The sequence below is a fragment of the Calonectris borealis genome, chromosome 5 (genome assembly GCF_964195595.1).
Source record: "Calonectris borealis chromosome 5, bCalBor7.hap1.2, whole genome shotgun sequence".
Classification (NCBI taxonomy): domain Eukaryota; kingdom Metazoa; phylum Chordata; class Aves; order Procellariiformes; family Procellariidae; genus Calonectris; species Calonectris borealis.
Genome location: NC_134316.1, coordinates 40018708 through 40039285, shown reverse-complemented (window position 1 = coordinate 40039285; position 20578 = coordinate 40018708). Strand labels below are relative to the sequence as shown.

Here is a 20578-nt window from a genome sequence, read left to right as displayed (position 1 = left end):
AATAGCTTGCATATTAGAAGCAGTCTATAGCTCCAGAAACACAGAACTCTGCACAAGTTTGTTTACTTTACAGAAAAGCATGCCTGATTTAAAAAGATTAATTTGGCTGTACTGGAAAGCAAAGCAAATTAGTCTACAATGAAGTCCATAAATCCCAGGCCACTTTCAGTATTAGAGAGATCGTCTACAGACATGCAAGCTCGCTATCTTGCAGCAGTAAGGAGACAGTAAATATTTATTACCTGCTGGAAGATGCCAGAACAAGAAACACGTAGCCAAAGAATAAAGTTAAAAGTATTCAAGCTATGCATCCCAGAACTTAGAGTAATTAAGAAAGGAAACAGAAAGCTTCAAAATACCCTTTCTCAGGGTCTATCAACAAATTGCATGGATTTATTTAGCTTGTTAAGCAAAGGGTCTTTGGTAACAAAATACCATGTTTAATATGCAGAAGAAGAAATTTTACCTTGTTCTTCACTCCCTTCTTTACATAGGCTAGAACTCTGGCCAAGACTTAAACTGATATCATCAGAGGTCTTGGCAGTGTCAGTATCACCTGTGAATTTTAAGAAAGAAGAGTACCAGTGCTCAAAGTATTAACACATACGTCTACATACACTGCAAATTTCTCACCTCTCATGAAAGACTGTTGCTTTTATTTCTTCATTTAAAGGTAAATAATAATTACAAGTAAGACAAGATTTCTCTTATCTTTTAGAAATAAATATTGTCTACTCTATTTCCTTTATTTTTTATATAAGAAAGTTCTCATTCAACTATGCAGATCTTCCATGAAGAACTGGAAAAGTATCTTACACAGAACCCAATGGAAATAAAGATTATTTTTTTCTTAAAGATATATCTATTTGAATATTCCTTTTTGCATGGTTGCCAATAAAAATGAGAGGTAGATTGTACCATAATACTTGTAAAAACAAGAGAGGTAAGGAAAAATCAGGAAGGTGACAGAAATTCACATCTCATTTTCTTTTGTCTTCATATTGGCTTAATAAATTTACAAGATAGCAACTCTGCATATTACAAATAATTTATCTTTTCGTCTCAGAGGAGTTCATAAGGGCTGTCCTGGACAATACTTTTGCTAGAGGCCATGCAACCAGAAATGATTAATCAAGTCATTGAAATACAATACCAGAGGGGCGATTGGTTGCACAGAACTCAAAATGGTAGGGAAAAGTCCACTCAAACCAACCCCTTGGCTCTGCATTTACAAGCAAAAGAAAAACCTGTTGTTACATGGAAAACAGAGCACGGATTCCAAGATATTCTCTCCTAGTGTCTTAGGCACATAACTTGCAACTCCAAGGAAGATTTCTTCCAATTAATAAATGCTGTACTTAGCTCACAAAAAAGTTTTGAAGATGAACAAGGTAGACAGTATTTGGAAACAACATAGTAAACAATAGTGATTTGAAGTGCTACTGCAAGGTAATTTTAAGTAGGCACCAAAAATCTCACCTTTGATGGTTGCTGCTGTTCCCAGACGAGATAACCCAGATCCAACCTAGAAACAGGGAATGATGTAAACAGATGTAAACTTTCAGGAATTAGCCAACTGTTGTTTCCTATTACTGCAATGCATGCATTTGCCTACACGCCTAGGAGAGATTTTCAAAGGCACAAAAGCATCCAACAGCACAGTGCATAAAATCCTTTCTGACACAGAATGTTTCCACTGCAAACAGATGACAAAGCATCTAATTATGCATCCAACTACATCAGTGCATTATTCTGCTTTATAGCCAACGTACTTGGAGATTTTACCACGCTGATTTTAAAAACAGTTTCTAATCTAGGAATTTTCCTTGAAAATATTTAATGTGGAAACAAACTACTAGTGTGGTGGTACACTAATAACTGCTGTTGTAAAGCTGAATGTTTAATGCAGTGATCACAGTTGCTTAAAATGCTTAAAGAAAGCACCATGTTAATATAAAACTTATCTGTTCAACACAGTAAACACCCAGTTAAATCCAGAAAGTGGTCCCATTGGAAAAGATACATATTTTTACCAAGGTTAGTTTTCAGATCTGCCAGAATTGATCCAATGACCAGGTAACCACAAGAACCTAAGTGTTGGTACATGGAAAGTGACAGCAGCATGAACAGAGGATATGGCAGGATGGTCCCTGCTGGCAGCTGAATAAACTTAAATCAATTTAACCTAATCATTTTATTGTATCTTATTTCTCCCTCTCATTCCTGCAAATGCAATTTTTCTTTTGAAGGCAGTTTCTGAGTACACAGATTACAGCTACCTCAAAGCAAGTAAACTGGTTAGTGGAAGACTGTGCAGTATTCCTTGATTCTTAGATATTAGTTACAATCTCATTTCAAATTTATAGTATCTGCTTTTCAGCCATGTTCAATGACCAACGAGCAGGCATGTACCTCCTCATAGGAAAATTAGCTAGCTGTTTAGGTTTGCAGTCTGCCTTTCTACATACGTCCTGTAATCTGTAGTGGATTATTTTGTAGAGGTGCTAAAGAGAACTTAGTCTTTCCTTCAATAACATTTCCAATGCCACCTCTCCCAAAGCACTCTGAATAGCACACAAAATGCATGTGTCAAATAATTAAACCACTCAGAAATAAGATAGGAAAAGAGCACTCAAAGGCAAAATCTGAACCCAAGATACATAAAAATGATGGCAATTTGACTTGACTGTATATTTATTGGGATGCTGTTTTTCCAAAATCCCTATTTCAAATTACTCTGGGGAAAAGACAGCATAATTCTACTAATTATTCTCTGTAAGCACAGCAAATCTAAGGTAATCTGAAGATACGTGCAGATTTTATTCAGCCATACTACAGAAGAACAATGGCTTTGCTACATGTAATGCAAAAAAAGCAGCCGGACCTTGTTTAATGTATTTTCTTTACTACACTTTACTACTACTACTGCACGCTTTTAGTTAGTCATTTTGCCATGTTTCAACTTTTTTCCCTTTAGTAACATGTCTTGCTGAATGCAAATGCATCAGCATGGGAAAGCTATTTCACACAAAAAACTGAACAGAACTCACATTAAGAACAGCTTACTGTTCACATACCCTTTTGATGCTACAAATTCAATCCCAGGGGACTAGTGAGCACTAATTTTATCAGCATAAACACATTTTAAACACTACACTTCCTTCCACAGTAGATTTAATTGTGTTATAGTGTCAGCATTAAAGCACACAGGAAAGAACACAGAGCTTCTTCACATGCTTTAACATTAAAACTGTTATGAGTATGTTTGGAATAATTTTTTTTCCAATGTCCAGTTAAAGAAACATTATCTCCAGCCTAGTTCTGTCTCCCTAGATGGACCACTGCTTCCTATTCCTTTGAACTCTACCAAATATCTGCTCTCGTCAAAGGAAAAAATCTCTTATCTATGCTGCATAATGGAGCATTATTCAGATAAAACACCAACATTAGCATAACATTGCACTACATTATATACTGCTTGCTCAGAGAGCTAATTAGAAGGACTTGATATTGTAATACCACACCAAGAATTTCCACGTCATTCAAAAATAGCTTCTGTATCTTTAATATAATGCTCATTGTCAACATAACCTTACAGTCTGGGCAGTCAATCTACTTGTCCTCATGAAGAGTTGGTAAGAGAAAGATGCCACGACTGGCTAAACGTCACAAGCCAAATAGAAGGAACAGCACATGCAGTGCTATGGAAGTTGAATGCATAAGCCTAGCAGACATAATAAGGAAACAGAACAACTTCCCCAGTGAAATTACAAGGCAACTAGAGCATAATGAAGTTGCACTGAAATCTAATAAAGCCAAGTTCTTCAGCACTTCTATCTGGGGTGCAGCAGTCCCTATTTATTGCTTTCTTCCCACCCCTGTTGAAGTCTCAAAATAGTGAAGATTTTGCAGAGGTAATCCAAAAATAAACAGTTGTAGTCTTTCCATTTCTACCAGTTTATCTTGCTTTGTACTTTAGCAAATTAACATTTTTGACTGCAGAGTCTGAACTGTCAGGAATAGTAACTTTAAGAAAGCCATTTAGCATTGCAAGAGATAATTGGCAGTGGATACATTCTAAGACGACTTAACAGAAAGCCTCCTCAAATTCAGCACAACTGAAGTTTGCCAATTAAGCATCTAAATGACAGATCAAACAAAAGTAAGGGAGGAAAAAGTTACAACATAAGGATGAAGTTACAGCTTGAGCTATCTAATGGCCCACTGATACCAAAAGGAAGAGCGAAGTCCACCACAGTGGGTCTTGATACTTATCTAACCATGCTCTGAGTCATTTTGATTTACTTAATCAGAAGAAATCTAACTGAGCAAAAGGGAGTACTTTCTGATGAGACAGTAGGTTGCCTTATAAAATCCAGCCATTCCTAAAATGAACACAAGATGGGATGAGCAGGAGTTATGCAGCTGGAAGAGTGCCATCCTAATAAAGCAGTTAAATACAAAAAGGTAAGTTGTTTATGCTAATACAATTTTAAAAAAATGTAAAATAGTAAGAAAAAAAAATCAGCAAAGATTACTCTACAGATTGCAAAGCCAGCAGTACTAAAGCAACAACTGCAGTAGCTTTAATTCTTACCTGGTTGTTTGGATCTACCCCAGCATAAGAATTGCGTGAACTACAGCCAACAGGGGGAGTTGCTTCTCGTATGAACTCTGACATCTCAATCCCTCCACCAGGGTCACTGAGAGAAACATAAAAGAAAAAAAAAAAAAAAAAAAAAGAAAAAACCAAACACCAACATTAACCTACCAGTTAAACAGAAGTTTGTCTGTCTACGTTGAGTGCAGATGCAAAACAATTTTTCCCTTTTCAAATATCAGGGGCTCAAATATATCCCAGTATCTCAGATAAATGCTGCCCATTTGACACAGGAAGCTCAGAGCTGGAGCATCCTATATACTGTCACAGAAGCTGCTGCCTTGTAAAGTCCACTGTCACCAGCCAACACAAACCATGAAGACTTCGGAGCTACGAGGCATTCTGAAATGCTGACATATGAAATTCTCTATCTACACATACACACATGTAACTTTCAGATTATCTGTCCAACTATAATACCCAGAAATCAATCAATAGAAAAAGTACCAAATAGAACTCTTTCAAAGAGCAGGGAAAGGACTCCAGATCTTTTCCTTAGCCTGGATCTAGGAGCAAAAGTAAGGATGGGTTAGCCAAGAAAGCTACACACTGTCAGTAAAAGTTATTGCAAAGGCAGAGACATACAGGGACATGGTATCTCTCCTAGGGATGCAAACCACTTCTTTCTACCAGAAAATAACTTCCCTTCAGATAATTCACAGGCCCTACCAAGAAATATTTGGAGGTACAATATATATTATTACATCCTAGTGATTTCACCCTTTCAGGATTAATAAGTATTGGTTTCAAAGTCTCTTCTAGATCAACATCACCAAATTGTAATTAAATTTTTAATTCAATTCAATAATTCAGCTTGTCAAAAGGCAGTTATTTATGAAACAAAAGCAAGTTGAACTTGACCATTAGGACAACTGGGTGTGAAATGAGTTGGGGACTACAACTCAGGGATCCAACCTAGCACCGTTTGTTTATTGCAAAGAGGGAGAAGTTGTGGCATCCTTTTTCCTCTCCCAATACAGTTCTCTTCAACCATCTTGATCCAGGAGACTTCTGAACAGAAGTAACTGCAGTGTAATTTGACACTGATGGTCTCTGCTCCTTCCCAAAGAGAAACAACTGCCTCCCAACAATCAATGATTCAGAGCTGTGGCAAGTCCACTCCCACATTTCGCTGAAGAAAGAACATACACACAACCCTTCTCCAGCTGGACTGAAGAAACTAAAAGATGAAGCCCCTCTGGAGAAGGGGACAGAAACGGACAGAAGCACTGCAGGACTTACTTAATAGACAGCTGGTCTCACAGAAAAGTTTCATGCAGTAAGACCAACACCTAATAATTTTTATAATATACGGACATCAATCTAGGATATTATAAACAAACTGTCTATAGACGAAAGGACCTGAAACATCATTCATTCTGCAGCATGACATTTCAAGCTGTTGTCATTTCAGAGAGTTGTAAAGGTACAACCTTGGGAACCATTCCAGATCACACAAGAGGCCCCTGAACCTTCCTACATCAAAGATGACAAAAAAGACAGTTTGAAGTTAGGAATATATTACTTCTGTAAAAATAAGTTAACTTCACCAGCCATGAGCTAGCAGAACAATTATGGTCTGACTCCAGCAAATAAGAAAGAAGTGAAAAGCCACCATTTCGGTATGGCTTAGCCATAAGACATAAGCATGCTCTCATTGATGGCTGTTTACAGAGCCCTCTCTGACCTGATATTATCAATTATGCTAAGGCAGAACCAGGTAAGGAAAAAAAAAAAAGGTACAGAATTCAGCTTCAATAATTTCCACCAGCTTTAGCCAAACAAAGCATTCCTTATATAAGCATCTTAAGAACACTAAGGACATAACATGAAGTTAAAAGACTAAACCAAAAAATTCTCACTTATGTTTAAGCAAACATTATGATGACAACTGAAGATACAACAAAGAACGCCTTTCACAGAAAGATGAAATTCCTTTCCTGTTTGAATAATTCATTCAGAAACACTGCATATGATTAAAGTACGTCCTATGAAGTAGAAAAATAAGTCAATGCGAATAAGCTCTCATGCATAGAGCTGGGTACTCAGCCAGGGTGGAAGAAGGAGGTGATTTTGTCTAGAAGTGAACCAACAGATATCAGCATAAGCAACAATACAACCCAACACCACCACTCTACTCACAGCTGCTATATTCTGTGACAGCACACACAAACTAATGGATTAACAAAAGCTAGTAACAAACAACAATAAATAAAGTCTGCAGGAACAAGCAGGAAGTACAGATTTCTAGGATTAATCATTGAATGCATAAGGATCTGGACTACAACAGCATGTAGAATCCTTTAGGAGCTATTTTCTGCTAGTGTTGTGGCCATTCCTTTCTGCTATTAAGTTCTACAATTAGTTTCTTACAGTTTACTGACTTCATACCTTAGAGTAAGCGCTACGCTTTTCAATTTGCAAGCAAAAAAACCTGAAGTTACCACACAAATTTAGAAGACTGAATAAATTATGTCCAGCTACCTACTATGGAGATTACTGTGGAAGAGGCATTCAGAGACTACGCAAAACAAATCAAAACTAGTATTTCTAATTATTAGTAACTGTCCTATCTAAAATCACTATCTGCAGCTATATTACATTAGTGTGTCAGAGACTAACCAAAAGTCTGAAGAGGCTGTAAGTCTACATGAATTCAGAAGTTTAAAACCTGACTTAGGCTGACTGACTAAAGAAATCTGATATTCAGACTAGAACTTCCAGAGAGAATTTGGAATGAGCAATTTTGATTTCAGGACAAAGCGGAGGAAGAGTTTTATTCTTTTCTTTTGAACACCTTCTTCTGTCCTTAATTCCCAACTAAAATAGCAGGATAGTCAGGAGGCTGCTCTCAAAACACAGAAAGACCACAGCATGTACTGCAAATGCTAGACCACGACAGTTTCAAGTATTCAGAGAATTTTTCTTTAAAGCTTGAATCACTAATTATAGAGTCAAAAAGGCAAAACAACTCCAAGCTCAAGAACAGGTCTGCCAGCCACAGAAAACTGCAAGAAGAAATAGCAAAGGTAGGGCAAGAGTTGTAGAGATTACATTTTTTTTATTTCACTTGCTCATACTTGTTTAAGTAGACTGTACATAACTCAAAGATACAACGTTCTCCAGCTGTCAGTTTTATTTTGTAGAAGTACATATGAAATTCATGTAGCATCATGATTACGGCTCCCCCATGCTGATGGAGATCAGGGACAGCTGTCACCAGGTTAATGCTTTATGATACTTTGAATCATAGTAGTCACTGACACAAGAAAGAAGCCATATTCATACCCGCAAAAGCAAGACTATCTTAAGTGTTTTAAGGCATCTATGTGGGTCCACTGATACCCAAAGAAAGATTACGCTTGCACTGTTCCTTCTACCTTTCATGTGAGATTAGGAGCCTGTATCCCTATCACTTGTTTCCATGAAACCTCACAGAAGCATTACTAGCATGACCCTCTTTAAGTATGAGAGTGGCAACTGCACTAGAAGCTACAGAAAAAGACAGCTGACATTCCTATCTCTAAATTAAGACTAGCTTCTTTCAAAAATATTAACTAGAGAATTTCAGCTTTTAAAGAGGATGAGGAAAAGATAAACAAGGCATTTCTGAGGGAACAGTAAGTTGTTCTTTGCTTAAGCATGCTAAAGTTTTATGAAAAGATTAAAAACCCTCAAGAGTGTGATCCTATTCACAAACTAACATGAACCGAAGATAAATGAGCAGTTCATGTAAACCTACAAATGACAGCACATAATTTTTGGCAGATACCTGAAAGCACCACTTTGCCAATAAACATCTTCAGAAAGAAAGAACAGCAGTTCTTAGAAGATAAACAGAATCCCGAACATAACTAACTTTTGAACAGAAACCAGACTATTGCTTAATCCTTCAAAAATACCAATATTCATGTCTAAAGTGATCTCAGGGAGGGTGTGTGTGGCACAGCGAAAACTCTAGGACAGCTTTGCACATTATACTATATATACACACACATATATTTATTTGGTATCACATGCTGTAGCCTAAGCTATCAAAACTAATATTCTGATTATGCAAAACATTTAAGGTAGTATGTCTGCTTAGATCTCCCCTATATCCACCTTATGCCAGGGGAGCAGAGTTTAAAAAAGAAAACCCTACATACACACTTTCTTCCAAGACAGTTTTTTTTTTTATTAGTGTTCTGATTGAACTTACTAAGATGGTGACAGCTCAATATTAAACACTCACTCTACATCCCCTCTACTAGTTTGAATGTTATCCCAGAGTTCTTGTAAGCTTCCAGGCAAAGATTAGTATATACTGTACATCCCACTTACCAAAAAGTAACTCCGTAATTTCTGCATTGACCTTGTTCCCAGTTCTAGTTAAGAGACCTGAAAGTGGGAACAAGGATCATATAAAAGTTAATGAAACTTCAGTTGGCAAGCAGGACACACAGTATCAAACTAACCTCTACTTCTGAGCTCACAAATGCTTATAATGTAGTAACTTGTCCCATGTCTCCTTAGACAAAACAGAACTTCTGAAACATCTATAAGTAAATCACAATACTAGTAGAAAGAAGTCCCTTGCCAAGTCTTGGCTACTGTTTTGGAAGCAAAAGCTACATGGCTTAAAAAAAACCAAAAAACCCCCAAAACAACACACACCAAACAAACCAACAACACACATCTAAGGATCACAGCTAAAACACACGTTAGCAAGGCTGCATTGAAACAGAACAGACCGCTAGTTTACTTTCATGAATTTTATTAAGCAGAATAAGCGTTAATATACAGTTAGGCAAGTATTCTGCTAAAATAGCTCTATACAGTTTTAGTAAGGTATATGGTGATCTAAATGGAATCACAGTTAAAATCAGCAGGTTCAGTTACCAAACACAACATGGAAAAAGGGTCAGGTTATAAAAGATTGATACAAGAAGTTACCGTATATCAACTTTAAAGGAATCTAAGACACTGTTTTTGCTAACAATACCTGAGCTGAGAGCAGATACAGAAGAACTTAAGACCCATCTCATGAGAAGCTACCCCATACATACAGTGAAGTCCTTTTACTTCTAGGGTAAGCATTTTAAAGAGCATCACTTTAACACTTCCTTTCTTTAAGCATTCTGATAAACAGACTTAAGAGGCTTCTTTCAAATACATTTCCTTATAGCACGTGTCTCCATGTAAAAGTTTCAGGTTTGGTTTTTCTTTTAATAAAACATACAACCTTTTAAGTGTCAGGAGAGCATACTAATTGCCTTACTTTGAAAACTATTCATGGCTACTAGTATCAGAAACTCACAGACAAGAGAAAGGTCTTTTTTAAAAGCTAACAACTCAAGGTTGATTTATTTCACACAGTCTAACTCTTAAGATAGCCTCAATTATCTGGAGCCAGGCAGAGGCTTTGATAATAGAGCTCATAAAGTAACACAGCCACAGTCTGATCAGACTGGTTAGGCTGGCCTTGTTGATGAGTCATCTTTTGCTCTTCTTTCTCCAAATAGTCTGGTCAGAGGAGGAAAACTTCTGGGTTTTTTTTATGCTGGTGACAGCAAAGAAGATCTGTGGAAAGGAATTATCTCCTATTGACAATACTTCAGAATCATCATCTTCATCACTGAGCTGAGCAATTCCAGAACTTCCAAATTCACAGGACAGTGTTCTTCTGAAGTAAGACTATGACTGGAGTCAAGCATTGTATCTGACTCCTGCTTTTGCAAAACTAAGCAAATTGAAACCTGATCAGACATTCCTTATAGTTAGATATAGATAAAAGACAGCATGTATATGTGGTCTCTGACAGCTAGATTTTTAAAATTAAGTCTACTGCTGAAATAAGATTACTTGTACTGGTTGTGTTCATTAAGTATTTAGTGACCTAATCAGCACACATTTTCCATGCTATTGTTTCAGTGCTTCCAGCATTTTCAACATTGTTCTGGAACTCCTCTGGGGGAGGAACCAGGAAATTAACATGAATCCATCATTTCAAACCTAATACATCAAGAAGTCTGCTTTTAAAGACCAGACTTAAACAGTCTTTCAGAACTAGAGGTCTGCATCTATATTCCTCAGTGTTTATTTCAACCACCATTCCAGTTACACATCTGATGAAGACAGGACTGTTTATCATTTGAAGCGGTATACAAACATCAGCGGACACCTTACCTGGGCCCATTGCTGTCTTTCCTCTTGGCTGAAACATTGCTTTGTTCTGTTTTTGCACCTCTGTCCATATGCTCACTGGCATTCCGCTCCACAATTTCTCCCTCATCCAGTGCCCTGTGCAAACGGTAATTCACCATCTTCAAAACGATAAAGAGAGCTGCTATCACTGGGCAGTAGACAGCTACTATCATCATGGAAGAAGGAAGGGCCTTTCAAAAGAGAGTAAGAAAGAGTTAATGAACACAAGGTCAAATGTCCATAAAAATACATAAGGCTATCTAGAGTTTAACAGTTTCTTTCATGCAGAAAATATTGATCATACTGAAAATGGATGTTTAAACACACACCCCCTGCAATCAAACTTTCTGTGGAGATTGTTAGAAGTCTAGCAACATAGAAAAAAGGAACAGTTGGACTACAGGATACCAAAGCACCACAGCAGCATGCTAAGCAGACCTATCACCAGAGCTTGAGAACCAAATTCAACTCGTGTTCTCTTTTTCCAGGCTATTGGAATGTAAGACCTAGACTAGGAAACCTAGAGCTAGCATGATTTTTTTGTGTCACACCCAACATTTCATTAGTTGTTATGAATAAAAAAAGATAAGAAGATTTTAAGCAATTTGAAAACCAAACCAAGCACAGGGTACGACCTTATTTCACAGCTAGTACACAGCACCAAGTCCATTTTGGAAAAACTGATGTGAGTTTGACAGCATGGTGGATGGGAGAAAACCTGCTCAACTACCCAACACAGATGTTTTGACTTAGCTTGTCAGCTTCCAACAGCTACTCTTGCATGACAAGATACTGATCAGTCACAAAAGCCAAACTTTTCCTTACCTGCATACAAAAAAAAAGGATGTTCACATTTGTGGCTCACACATTTGAGCAATAGTCCACAGTAACATGCAAGATCACATGCTGCAAAGATTATTTGTGCTAGACCATTACATGCCCATGGAAAGGCAGCCAACACAGATGTTCTGAAGAGAATTTTTCAGCTGTGTCAAAGGTGGCCAGAAGCCACATGAAAAACCTCAGTCCTGAATTCAACTTTTGAAGTTCAACTCAGAGTTAAGACTTCTCATGCAACTGTTGCTGAGGCCCATAAGGCTTTTACAGATCAATCACTTCAGCAACAGATATTGATTAAGTGCAGCCTAATAGGTATTTAAAAGAAGTGTTCAGAGTACTAGTTAAACTTAGATTTCACTTAAAGGCTTTCATCCTTCTAATTCAACTTTTATTCATATTTATAATTTTGCCATTTCCCTAGGCAATCACTAAACAAAAATGAGATATTAACTCTTAGTCTTCATACACAAATAGACCACTTTCCTTACAAAAGCAACAAGAGTCTGTTCTCAAATATTTTGCTGCATCACTATCCTTTACCCCACCGATGGTGTAATTTGATATAAAATTCTAACAGCCATAAATATGTGCACACACCCACACAGACATATGACAATCTGAATTAAACATTTAAGCATTTGTTACCCAGCACAAACATTAATTTAGTAGATAAGAACAAATGAACTGTCTTTTTAGGCTTCCTAGCTTAAGGAGAATTCCAGCTTGTTTCATACACCTAGTCTCCCTCCCTATACAGACCATTGCAAGAGAAGAGTCTTTATGCACATCTTGCAGAATCAGAAAGGGAACACAACTGGAGAATAAGACAGAGAGCCCTCTCTATTCTGCACATAAAGCTAGTTTTAGTCACTTAATATTTCTACATATTCAAGAGCTTATTAGTCCTAGAAGAACTGGCAGTGCTCGTCACACAATTTAAGCCACGAGTTTAGCAAATACACTGTTTGAAGAGATCTCCAAATACAAAATATTGTACTAATAAAGGGGATAAAAGAATAAACATTTCTAAATATTGTATTGACTGTTGACTTCAGAACAAAACCAATCCTTAATCTGGCTGCTCACTTTCTGGTAGTAAGCAAAAACAAATAATCAATTTAACATTTCTAAAGCCAAACAAGTATAAATAATTGAGTCTGGAATCCATCAGGAGGCAGGTTACTTATTAGGATTCTTTTCTTAAAGAGATCAAGTTTAACCTACCTTTTCCTCCAGAACAAGTTAAGTCAACACCTAATACAACATATGAAATAGGACAGGCAAACTAAGCTGAGGTATGCTAACTTAAATTTTGCATGCTGAGCTGGACAAGACCCTAACGGATAGGAGAGTCACTTACCAAGCACCCCCCTCAGGAGAGGAAAGAGGAAACAAAGCTATTTAAAAACAGCGTCAGTAAGCAACCAGGAGCCACAATGATGCTAATGGTATCCATAAAACCCCTGAAGCAATGCTACAAGGATTCCCTCAAGAAATGTGGTGCTTCCGCTTCCAAGAACTTCAGCGGCAGCTAGCTCCCTGCAAGCAAGGGCAAGCCCATTAACTTTGGCAAAACGTATGAGCTTCCTGTTCCTGCTAAGCAGTCTGCTACCCAGTCACAAACACAACTTCAACTATCCTCTCCTTTACAAGTACCTAGTGTTCAGAAGCCATTACCAGAAGAGTCACTTTAACACTAGATGACAAAAGCTAGAATTAGTCTAAAAAAGACATGCCTATACTGTTCTATCTGGAGAGCTCTTCAACTTCTCCCCTCCACTCCATCAGCAGTGAGGTCACACAGTGTATCCAGTTTATCTTGTGGAATGCAAAATCTACGCATCCTGTTCTGCAAAGCAAAGCTTTAAGAACAAGTGGGGGGAAAGGCAAAACACCTCACGTATCTTGCAGCAAACCCAATAAAGAATTAGAGGGTGCTTTTTCCTCACATCCTGTTTCCACAGGATTGCAGAAAGCTAAAAATAAGTTAAGTTAACTCACTACTTTTCATTCTTCGTACTCATTAGTAGTTACTCCTCTCAGGATAGGGCATATTCTCTGGGAATAGAAGAAATTTTAGCATGTCTGGCATACTCTGTTGTCTGATCATACTTCATATTAATTCTCATGCTGCAGTACAGCAGTGCTACCCGTAGTACCACAACTCGCCTGCATTCCAGCCTCAAGAGGAAGAATTACTGCAACCTAACCTAAACCACTGGTGCCTTCTCTATTTTTCTTTGCCAAGCTTAGAAGAATTCATTTGGGGGTCTTCTCTCCACAAGCCAAGGCAAGTGAAAGTGAGATTAGTATTTTAAACTGTGCTTGACATTTTACTATATTTGAGGAGAGACAGGTCTCTCACCAGTATAACTGAGCATGCTACACAATACTATCTTCAAGATTGGAATATAAATCTAATACTAATCTACAAATTTGCAGCTAGGTCTCATTTCAGTTCTTTTCACAAGTACTAAAGCATTTTTATTGGGCGCAACAGACTAAAAACCTCAGGTTAGAGCTTGTTAGCAGACACCAGCTGGCTACAAGTCTGTAGCTGCAACAGCATTTGGAGAACATCCCATTTTACTGCACATCTCTAGTCGCTTCCATTAGCACCAAAAGAAAACGTACACTGAACAGCAGTAATCACAACTGAAGCTCTTGTAGGAGAGAAGAGCTAGACATGACCACACAAAAATTCCCTGCTTTAATTACATTCTGTTGAAAACTTCAGTCATCTAATGGCTGAACAAACCCAATCATTAGATAAACTCCTACCTGAAAATATTTCCCTAAATCTTAAAAGGAAGTTAAGTAGTACTCTCAAAGATGGAGGGGGAGGGGAAGGACACTGATTTTCTGCCACCTTTCCCTCAAGAGTTACTTTCCAAATTTAAACCTTTCAAGACATGAAATCCACACTATACATGTGGACAAAGGTAAGATGCAGGAATCACAGTTGAGGAGTGGGACTGTCCCTTCTGGAAGCTGCTGGCTGTTAGGTCAGCTCACTCATATCACAGCACACCTTTTGTGAAAGAGTGGGTAGCAAAAGCTTTAGGCACTCCTAGATTCCAGTGGTCAACCTAGAACAGAAAAGAAGCCTCAGACCGCTGGTTACAGGACTAAAATATTCCATTTGAACTACAAAGGTCACTGTATCTTGATTGAAGATTTCAAATACATAATGCCAGGAACCAGAGGGAATTTCATTGATCACAGGCTATGCTGCGTACTTATGAAGAAACAAAGACTATATGGATCTTACCTAATCACATCTAGCTTTAGCTAGACACTACAGATGCAATGAAGTTTCAGATTCTTTTCAAAAAGAGATGTGTAGGTGTTACCTGTTGAGAACATTCATAGGAAAGTCTCCCAACCCAAATCAGATTGCAAGTCCTTACGTAAAAGTGATATCAATCACATTCATTACGCAGTAACAGTTGTCTTGTAAAATGCTTTCAAGTTCAAGCATTTTGAGGCCAGTATTTTATAGAAACATCCATACTGAAGAAGAGGAGAGATCAAGAATCTGTAGATGTAGTTTTGTCACCATTTTTTGTTTATGAACAGCCAGAGCCCTTAAGAACTGCTGTTATCAGGGAGCACGTTCAGTTACAAGTGATCTAGTTTTTGACTGAAACCTCAAGGTGTACAAATGAAACTTCAGTAGCCAAGAAACTAAATGTGGCTTAAGAGCAATGCCGGATACAACAGATTCTCATCATACATCCAATTTCAAGTACTTAAACTCTCAGTTTAAGAAATAGCACCCATTGCAGAAACTTCACTGGAAAAAAACTTTCACATGAAGCTACATTTATATGACCTACTTCTATAACAATGTACACAAGTCAGGAAATCAACTGTCTATTAAGTGAACTGTTGTCTAAATGAGCTTGACTTTGACAGACAAGTTCTGTAGGTAAATACAAGCCCATCACCCCAAGCAAGGTACAGTCCTGGCTCCTCTTCAGTCACTGGCAAAGTTCCCCGAGTGCCGGAGCCAAGACTTCACCCCCTCCTGCGCACGTGGTGGGGCTGAAACAGCATTCCGACTAGGGGAAGTGCTTTGGCAGCCTCCTCTCTTCCCCTCCCCCTTGCAACACTGATGCATAACATTGGCCTCTGCATTTAGGGTATTTTTTCCAACTCTACCACTGTATTTTACAACCTCATTGTACAGTCTCCCCATATTGTAGCATATTTTCTTCTCCCAACTTGAGTTTTGGATTAGAGTAAAAACAGGGATCAACTCTTACGACAGATATGCAGATCAAAAAGCACAGTTGAGTCTGTTACTGAATACAATATTCAAACAGGATAGATTTAACTAGTCTAGAAAGCAGTATTTTTGTACTCATGTACTCATGTGGATCTGCCAAGCCACAGATCGAAGAGTACAGACTCAAGCAGCTTCACTCAGGCAGACAATTCTCTTCCTCTATACCCCAATTCCTTCATTACCTTTTCTTTTTGGGGGGTTGAGCAAGTGGCTGCGTGGCGTTTAGTTGCTGGCTAGGGTTAAACCACCACACCACACTTCCAACAAGGACAGGTTAAGTGTACAAATACACATGAGAAAAAGTATCTGGATCTGTAATATACATACATTTATGTATACATCTGTCTCTTCTCCTTCACACAGGGTACAGACCTCACTTTCAAGTTCTTAACCTCAGAAGGCAGATGAGGGACCAAGGAAGAAAGGCTAGCTGAATTCTACAGTTGGTTTGCACCATGCGTTAAACCCATCAACCCTAACAGGACTGGCATACACGTGCCAAGAAACACACAGATTTATAGGATTACTTGCTGACCACAACCATTACCAGATTCCACTCTGAAAATACAGGATCAATAGAAGGAATGCACAGATGAAAGATCAGCAATGTTGGGTGCAATAAACCAAGTCTTTAAGAAATAAGTGCATCTAAATTACCATATCCAAAAGAGATTAAGTGTTCCACTCCTGTTGGGGGTTAAACAACATTTGAAAAAAGTTATTAGCTTACTGTAAAATGCATTCAGCCTTGAGAGCCAGCTACAAGCGAAGTTCTTAAGGGATCCTTTTGCCTTTGTTGCTACAAAACAACTTAGGAGTAACTACAGTTATTGCTGTCCCAATGCATCAAAGCAACACTATGATCTTAGTATTCCTTATGTGAGGAAGTCTTATAACCAATATAAAACCTGCCAGCATTCTAAGTCTTTCTATATACCTTGTTTTTTTTAAACACAGAGGGTTGTCTGCCAGCAACAAGTCATTTGAAGCTAGCTTAGAAACTCCCTCCCACACACCAGTGAGCCACGCTCAGAATTCAGATTACAATTACCTAAGACTTTTTAAGCAAGTTCTGCTTATTTATCTACGTCCTACAGCGATGCAACATTTACTGCTTTTTATTCTGAAAAAGAGCTTAAGAGATGCTAAAGAGCTAAGATGACCATCACGGTTCTGCCTGTTTATGTCTAGACAACACTTAAACTGCAGAGGGTGGAAAGAGGGAAAACAGCCAAATATGATTCAATCTGCTTTAACTTGTGACTAATCTCCCTACTTATTCTCAGGGAAGTTGGCACTTGTTGTTGCATCTTTAACTTGTCCAGAGCTATGAAGCAAGAGAATTTCTCTGACCTCAACAAAACCCAAAGCAGCTTGCTTTTGCCCGTCTTCTCCCTTTGCACAGGAAAAGAAAAAAAAGTTTAAGCAACACTGAAGTTTACCCCATAACATGGACAACTGAAGCTTAACTACTGCTTTAAGAGGAGCAGGAGACTCAAATGCTGGTCGAGATTTATCAGTTGTCAAAAGACCTATGTACAATGTAGATCAGCCCCCCTTCAAAAGTCTCCTGTGCATGCAGGATATAGCTCACCACACCTTTATGAACAGCTTTCTCAGTAAGGCAGTACTAATTAAATAGACTATTCTGTCAAAGCAGAAGAGCAGTACTTCTAAACAACAAAAAAAAAAAGCTACATTTGGTCTCTTTTCCCATATTCAGTGGAACTCCGAATAGATACAGATTCACAGTTTTTATAGAGAGGATCTGCTTAGTTGAAAGCTGTTGTCACATTAACTTTGGTTTTAAAAGCAGTTTGTCTCAGGCTGCGGTTTCCTTGCCAGCAGTCTTAAAAAAAACAAAAAGCCTCGGAGCTACCTTTTCCAAGACACAGTAATATGAATTAAAAACTAACTGTACAGGGCTGTAACCTCCTCTTCCACATTAGCTATTTCCTAGCATGAAGCGTCTCATACTGCAATCTTAGAAATTGCTTTTTAACAAAGCAAATGTCTGATCCCAGAGTTCTCAATCTCTGCAACTGCACTCACATAAAGTTTTTCCTCCAGGGTTTCATTCACTAACTCACATTTTTTCACAAGGCAGTTTCTACTTTAAGTTGTCACAGCATCTGGAGCTGGCAGACTTGCAAATCATGTTCCACCTCATACGCTCAAAACTGGTCACAACACACCTAGTATGATCACACTTTTCTACTGAGAAATCTGAAGCTAAATATAATTACACACAACTTACACAGAAAGAAAAGCACTGGCCAGCAGGAAATTGTCCCCTTCTCTCATAACTGATCATTCCTCTCCTATATTTGTTTCCAAGTCCAAATGCCAAGAAGGTTTCTAGGCTTAAAGGTTAGTATTTTAACAGCTTTGATTGAAGTGTCAGATACAAAGATATATTCAACAGGAATTCTCCCAAACCAAGTATACTAAAGTCTGAACACAAGCAAAAAAGCCGAAGGAACTTCTTGTGAATAACACACAGTCCAGATACACTGCCAGCCAGCACACAGTACACTACACTATGGCCAAATAAACTTCTAGGTTACAGACCCTGAAGCACATCTTCCCCCAGTCTCAAAAGTCAGAAGAGAAAGTGATAGAGCTGCCAGCCAGAAATACTTGCTAGATCTGACAGCTCCTGCAGAAACTGTGCTTTCTCCTGGACTACCAGTAGGTCTGCGGTGGAAGGTAGTAGAGTTATGCCCGATTTTGAAGGAAAGTAAACAGAAAAACGAAGGCCAAGTGCCAGCGACTGAAGCCCTGCCGCGCCCGATGCGTCCCGCTAGCACCCACCCACGTATTCCCGGTAACAGCCCCGTGCTTCCGAAACGCCGCAGCCTCAGGCGCACTCCGGGCCGCCTCGATCGCGGCTGCGGGGCCCGCCGCGGGCCACCGCTCACAGCGGCGGGCGCCAACGGGGGAAAGCCGCTGGCAGGCGGGCCCCGGGGCGCCCCTTCCCGGGGCAGCCCGGCGGCGCGCAGGCAGCGCGGCGGGCAGGGGGCGCGCGTGCGACGGCCCCGTCCCCGCGGCCCTTCCCGTCCCCCCCCCCCCCGCCCCGGGCCTCCCCGCCGCCGCTGAGGCGGGCGGCCCCCCGCAAGGCCCGCCCGCCCCGAGGCCCAGGCCGGTACCGTTCCCCCGGGCGCGGCGGCGGCCTGCGCTCACCATGTAGAGGGTGAAGGGGAAGCCGAGCAAGAAGAGCCACAGGTAGAGGTGCAGCGCGTTGACCCCAGCGCCCTGGTGCGGGTCCTGGTACCAGCCGCCGCTCAGCGCCGCCCACACGCCCTGGCGCAGGATCTGCAGCACCTGGGAGCCCATGGCGGCCCCGCTCCGCCGAGCCGGCCCCGCTCTATCCGCCCTGCGAGCCCGGGCAGAGCCGCGCGCCACCCGCGCTCCGCGACAGCCCGCACGGCCGCAACCGCCGCCGCCGCCTCCCCAGCAACGCCGCCGCCATCTTATGTCCGGGCCCCGGGCCGGCCGCCCGCCCCCGCGCCGCCGATAGACCGGCAGCCCTTGCGGCAGGGGACGCCCGCCCCGCGCTCTGTCGCCGGGGAGGGACAACGCTGCGGGGGCGCCCGCTACTGCGCCTGCGCGCGGCCTCCTCGTTGCCCCCGCCTCCGCCGAGGCGGGCAGCGCCGCCGCCAGCGCCCCCTTGCGGCGCGGAGGAGGGCGGGGCGGCGCGGGCCGTCTCGGCGCTGGGCGGGCGAGGTGCTGCCGCTGGCCCTGAGCCCCATCCGGGGCCCAAACCCCACCTACGAGGCGGTGGCAGGCCGGGGTCCGCCCGCAGCACCGCGGGGCAACGTGTCCCCCGGTCACCGAGGCGGGCTGACGCCTGCGGCCTGGCCCGGGTGGCTCTCGGGGCTCGTGCCGTGTTGGGATACTGGTAGAAAATGGAGGGAGGCACAACCGTCGCAAAGGGCTTTTCCTTCCCCTCTGCCAGGGCCTTACTCCTGGCAAGGCGCGTTGTCGTCTTCTTCTGGCAGGGCAGGAGGACATTGTCCCATCGTACGCTTTAGTTCTTTAAAATTAAAGCAAGAGAACAACCTTGCCGTTTTTGGAGTCTTTCCATTTACAGTCAACACGTGATCTTACCAAAACTCCTGCGTGCCTGTCCCCACCACGGGGTTTGTTTCGTTGTTGCTTTCAACACATACAAAGCCAGAATCACTTGGATTTATCGGAAGGGAGAACACAACAGAGCAGGCCGTGGGTACAGCAGGAGTCTCTCACAGACTTAAGTCTCAACTTCCACGTTCACCTATGTTTACAGAAGGTCACTAGTTCTCATCAAGTCCCGGCTTTTCAAGCTTTCCCCTTAGACAGGCGCATCCCAAAAGTCACCCGTCAGGTAGAAAGGGGCAGATCAGGAAGGGAATTTTGAGAGTGCTGTCAAGCAGGGGAGAGGGGAGGTCTCTTCCTTCAAACCCTATGGATGGGTAATGCTGAGGATCCCTCACTAAATTCCCTGACTCTCCAGTCATACTTGGGAACAAGAACCTTTGAGGGCACGCTATGATGCTGTCGCTGCGGTGGCAGAAGGATCCCACATAGGTTCTGTCCTGAAACCAAGTTACTGTCCCACT

The 20578-nt window shown here is 40.9% G+C and overlaps 1 protein-coding gene across 10 annotated transcripts in view; it reads right to left on the bottom strand.

Moving 5' to 3' along the window:
• Positions 1-19482, bottom strand: part of PCNX1 (pecanex 1) — a 91971-nt gene extending 72489 nt beyond the window's left edge. For 4 of the 10 annotated variants that reach the window (XM_075151974.1, XM_075151971.1, XM_075151973.1 and 1 more), the window contains exons 1-5: positions 19161-19481; positions 10829-11037; positions 4598-4703; positions 1480-1525; positions 467-556 (exon numbers count right to left, since the gene is read on the bottom strand). In XM_075151974.1, coding sequence (XP_075008075.1) covers positions 467-556; positions 1480-1525; positions 4598-4703; positions 10829-11037; positions 19161-19313 — 604 coding nt within the window. In that variant the 5' untranslated portion in view covers positions 19314-19481. Of the gene's footprint in view, positions 1-466; positions 557-1479; positions 1526-4597; positions 4704-8983; positions 9041-10828; positions 11038-19160 lie in introns of all 10 variants that reach the window. The other 6 variants (XM_075151979.1, XM_075151975.1, XM_075151976.1 and 3 more) reach the window with 6 other exon arrangements.
• Between the last annotated feature and the right edge of the window lie 1096 nt (positions 19483-20578).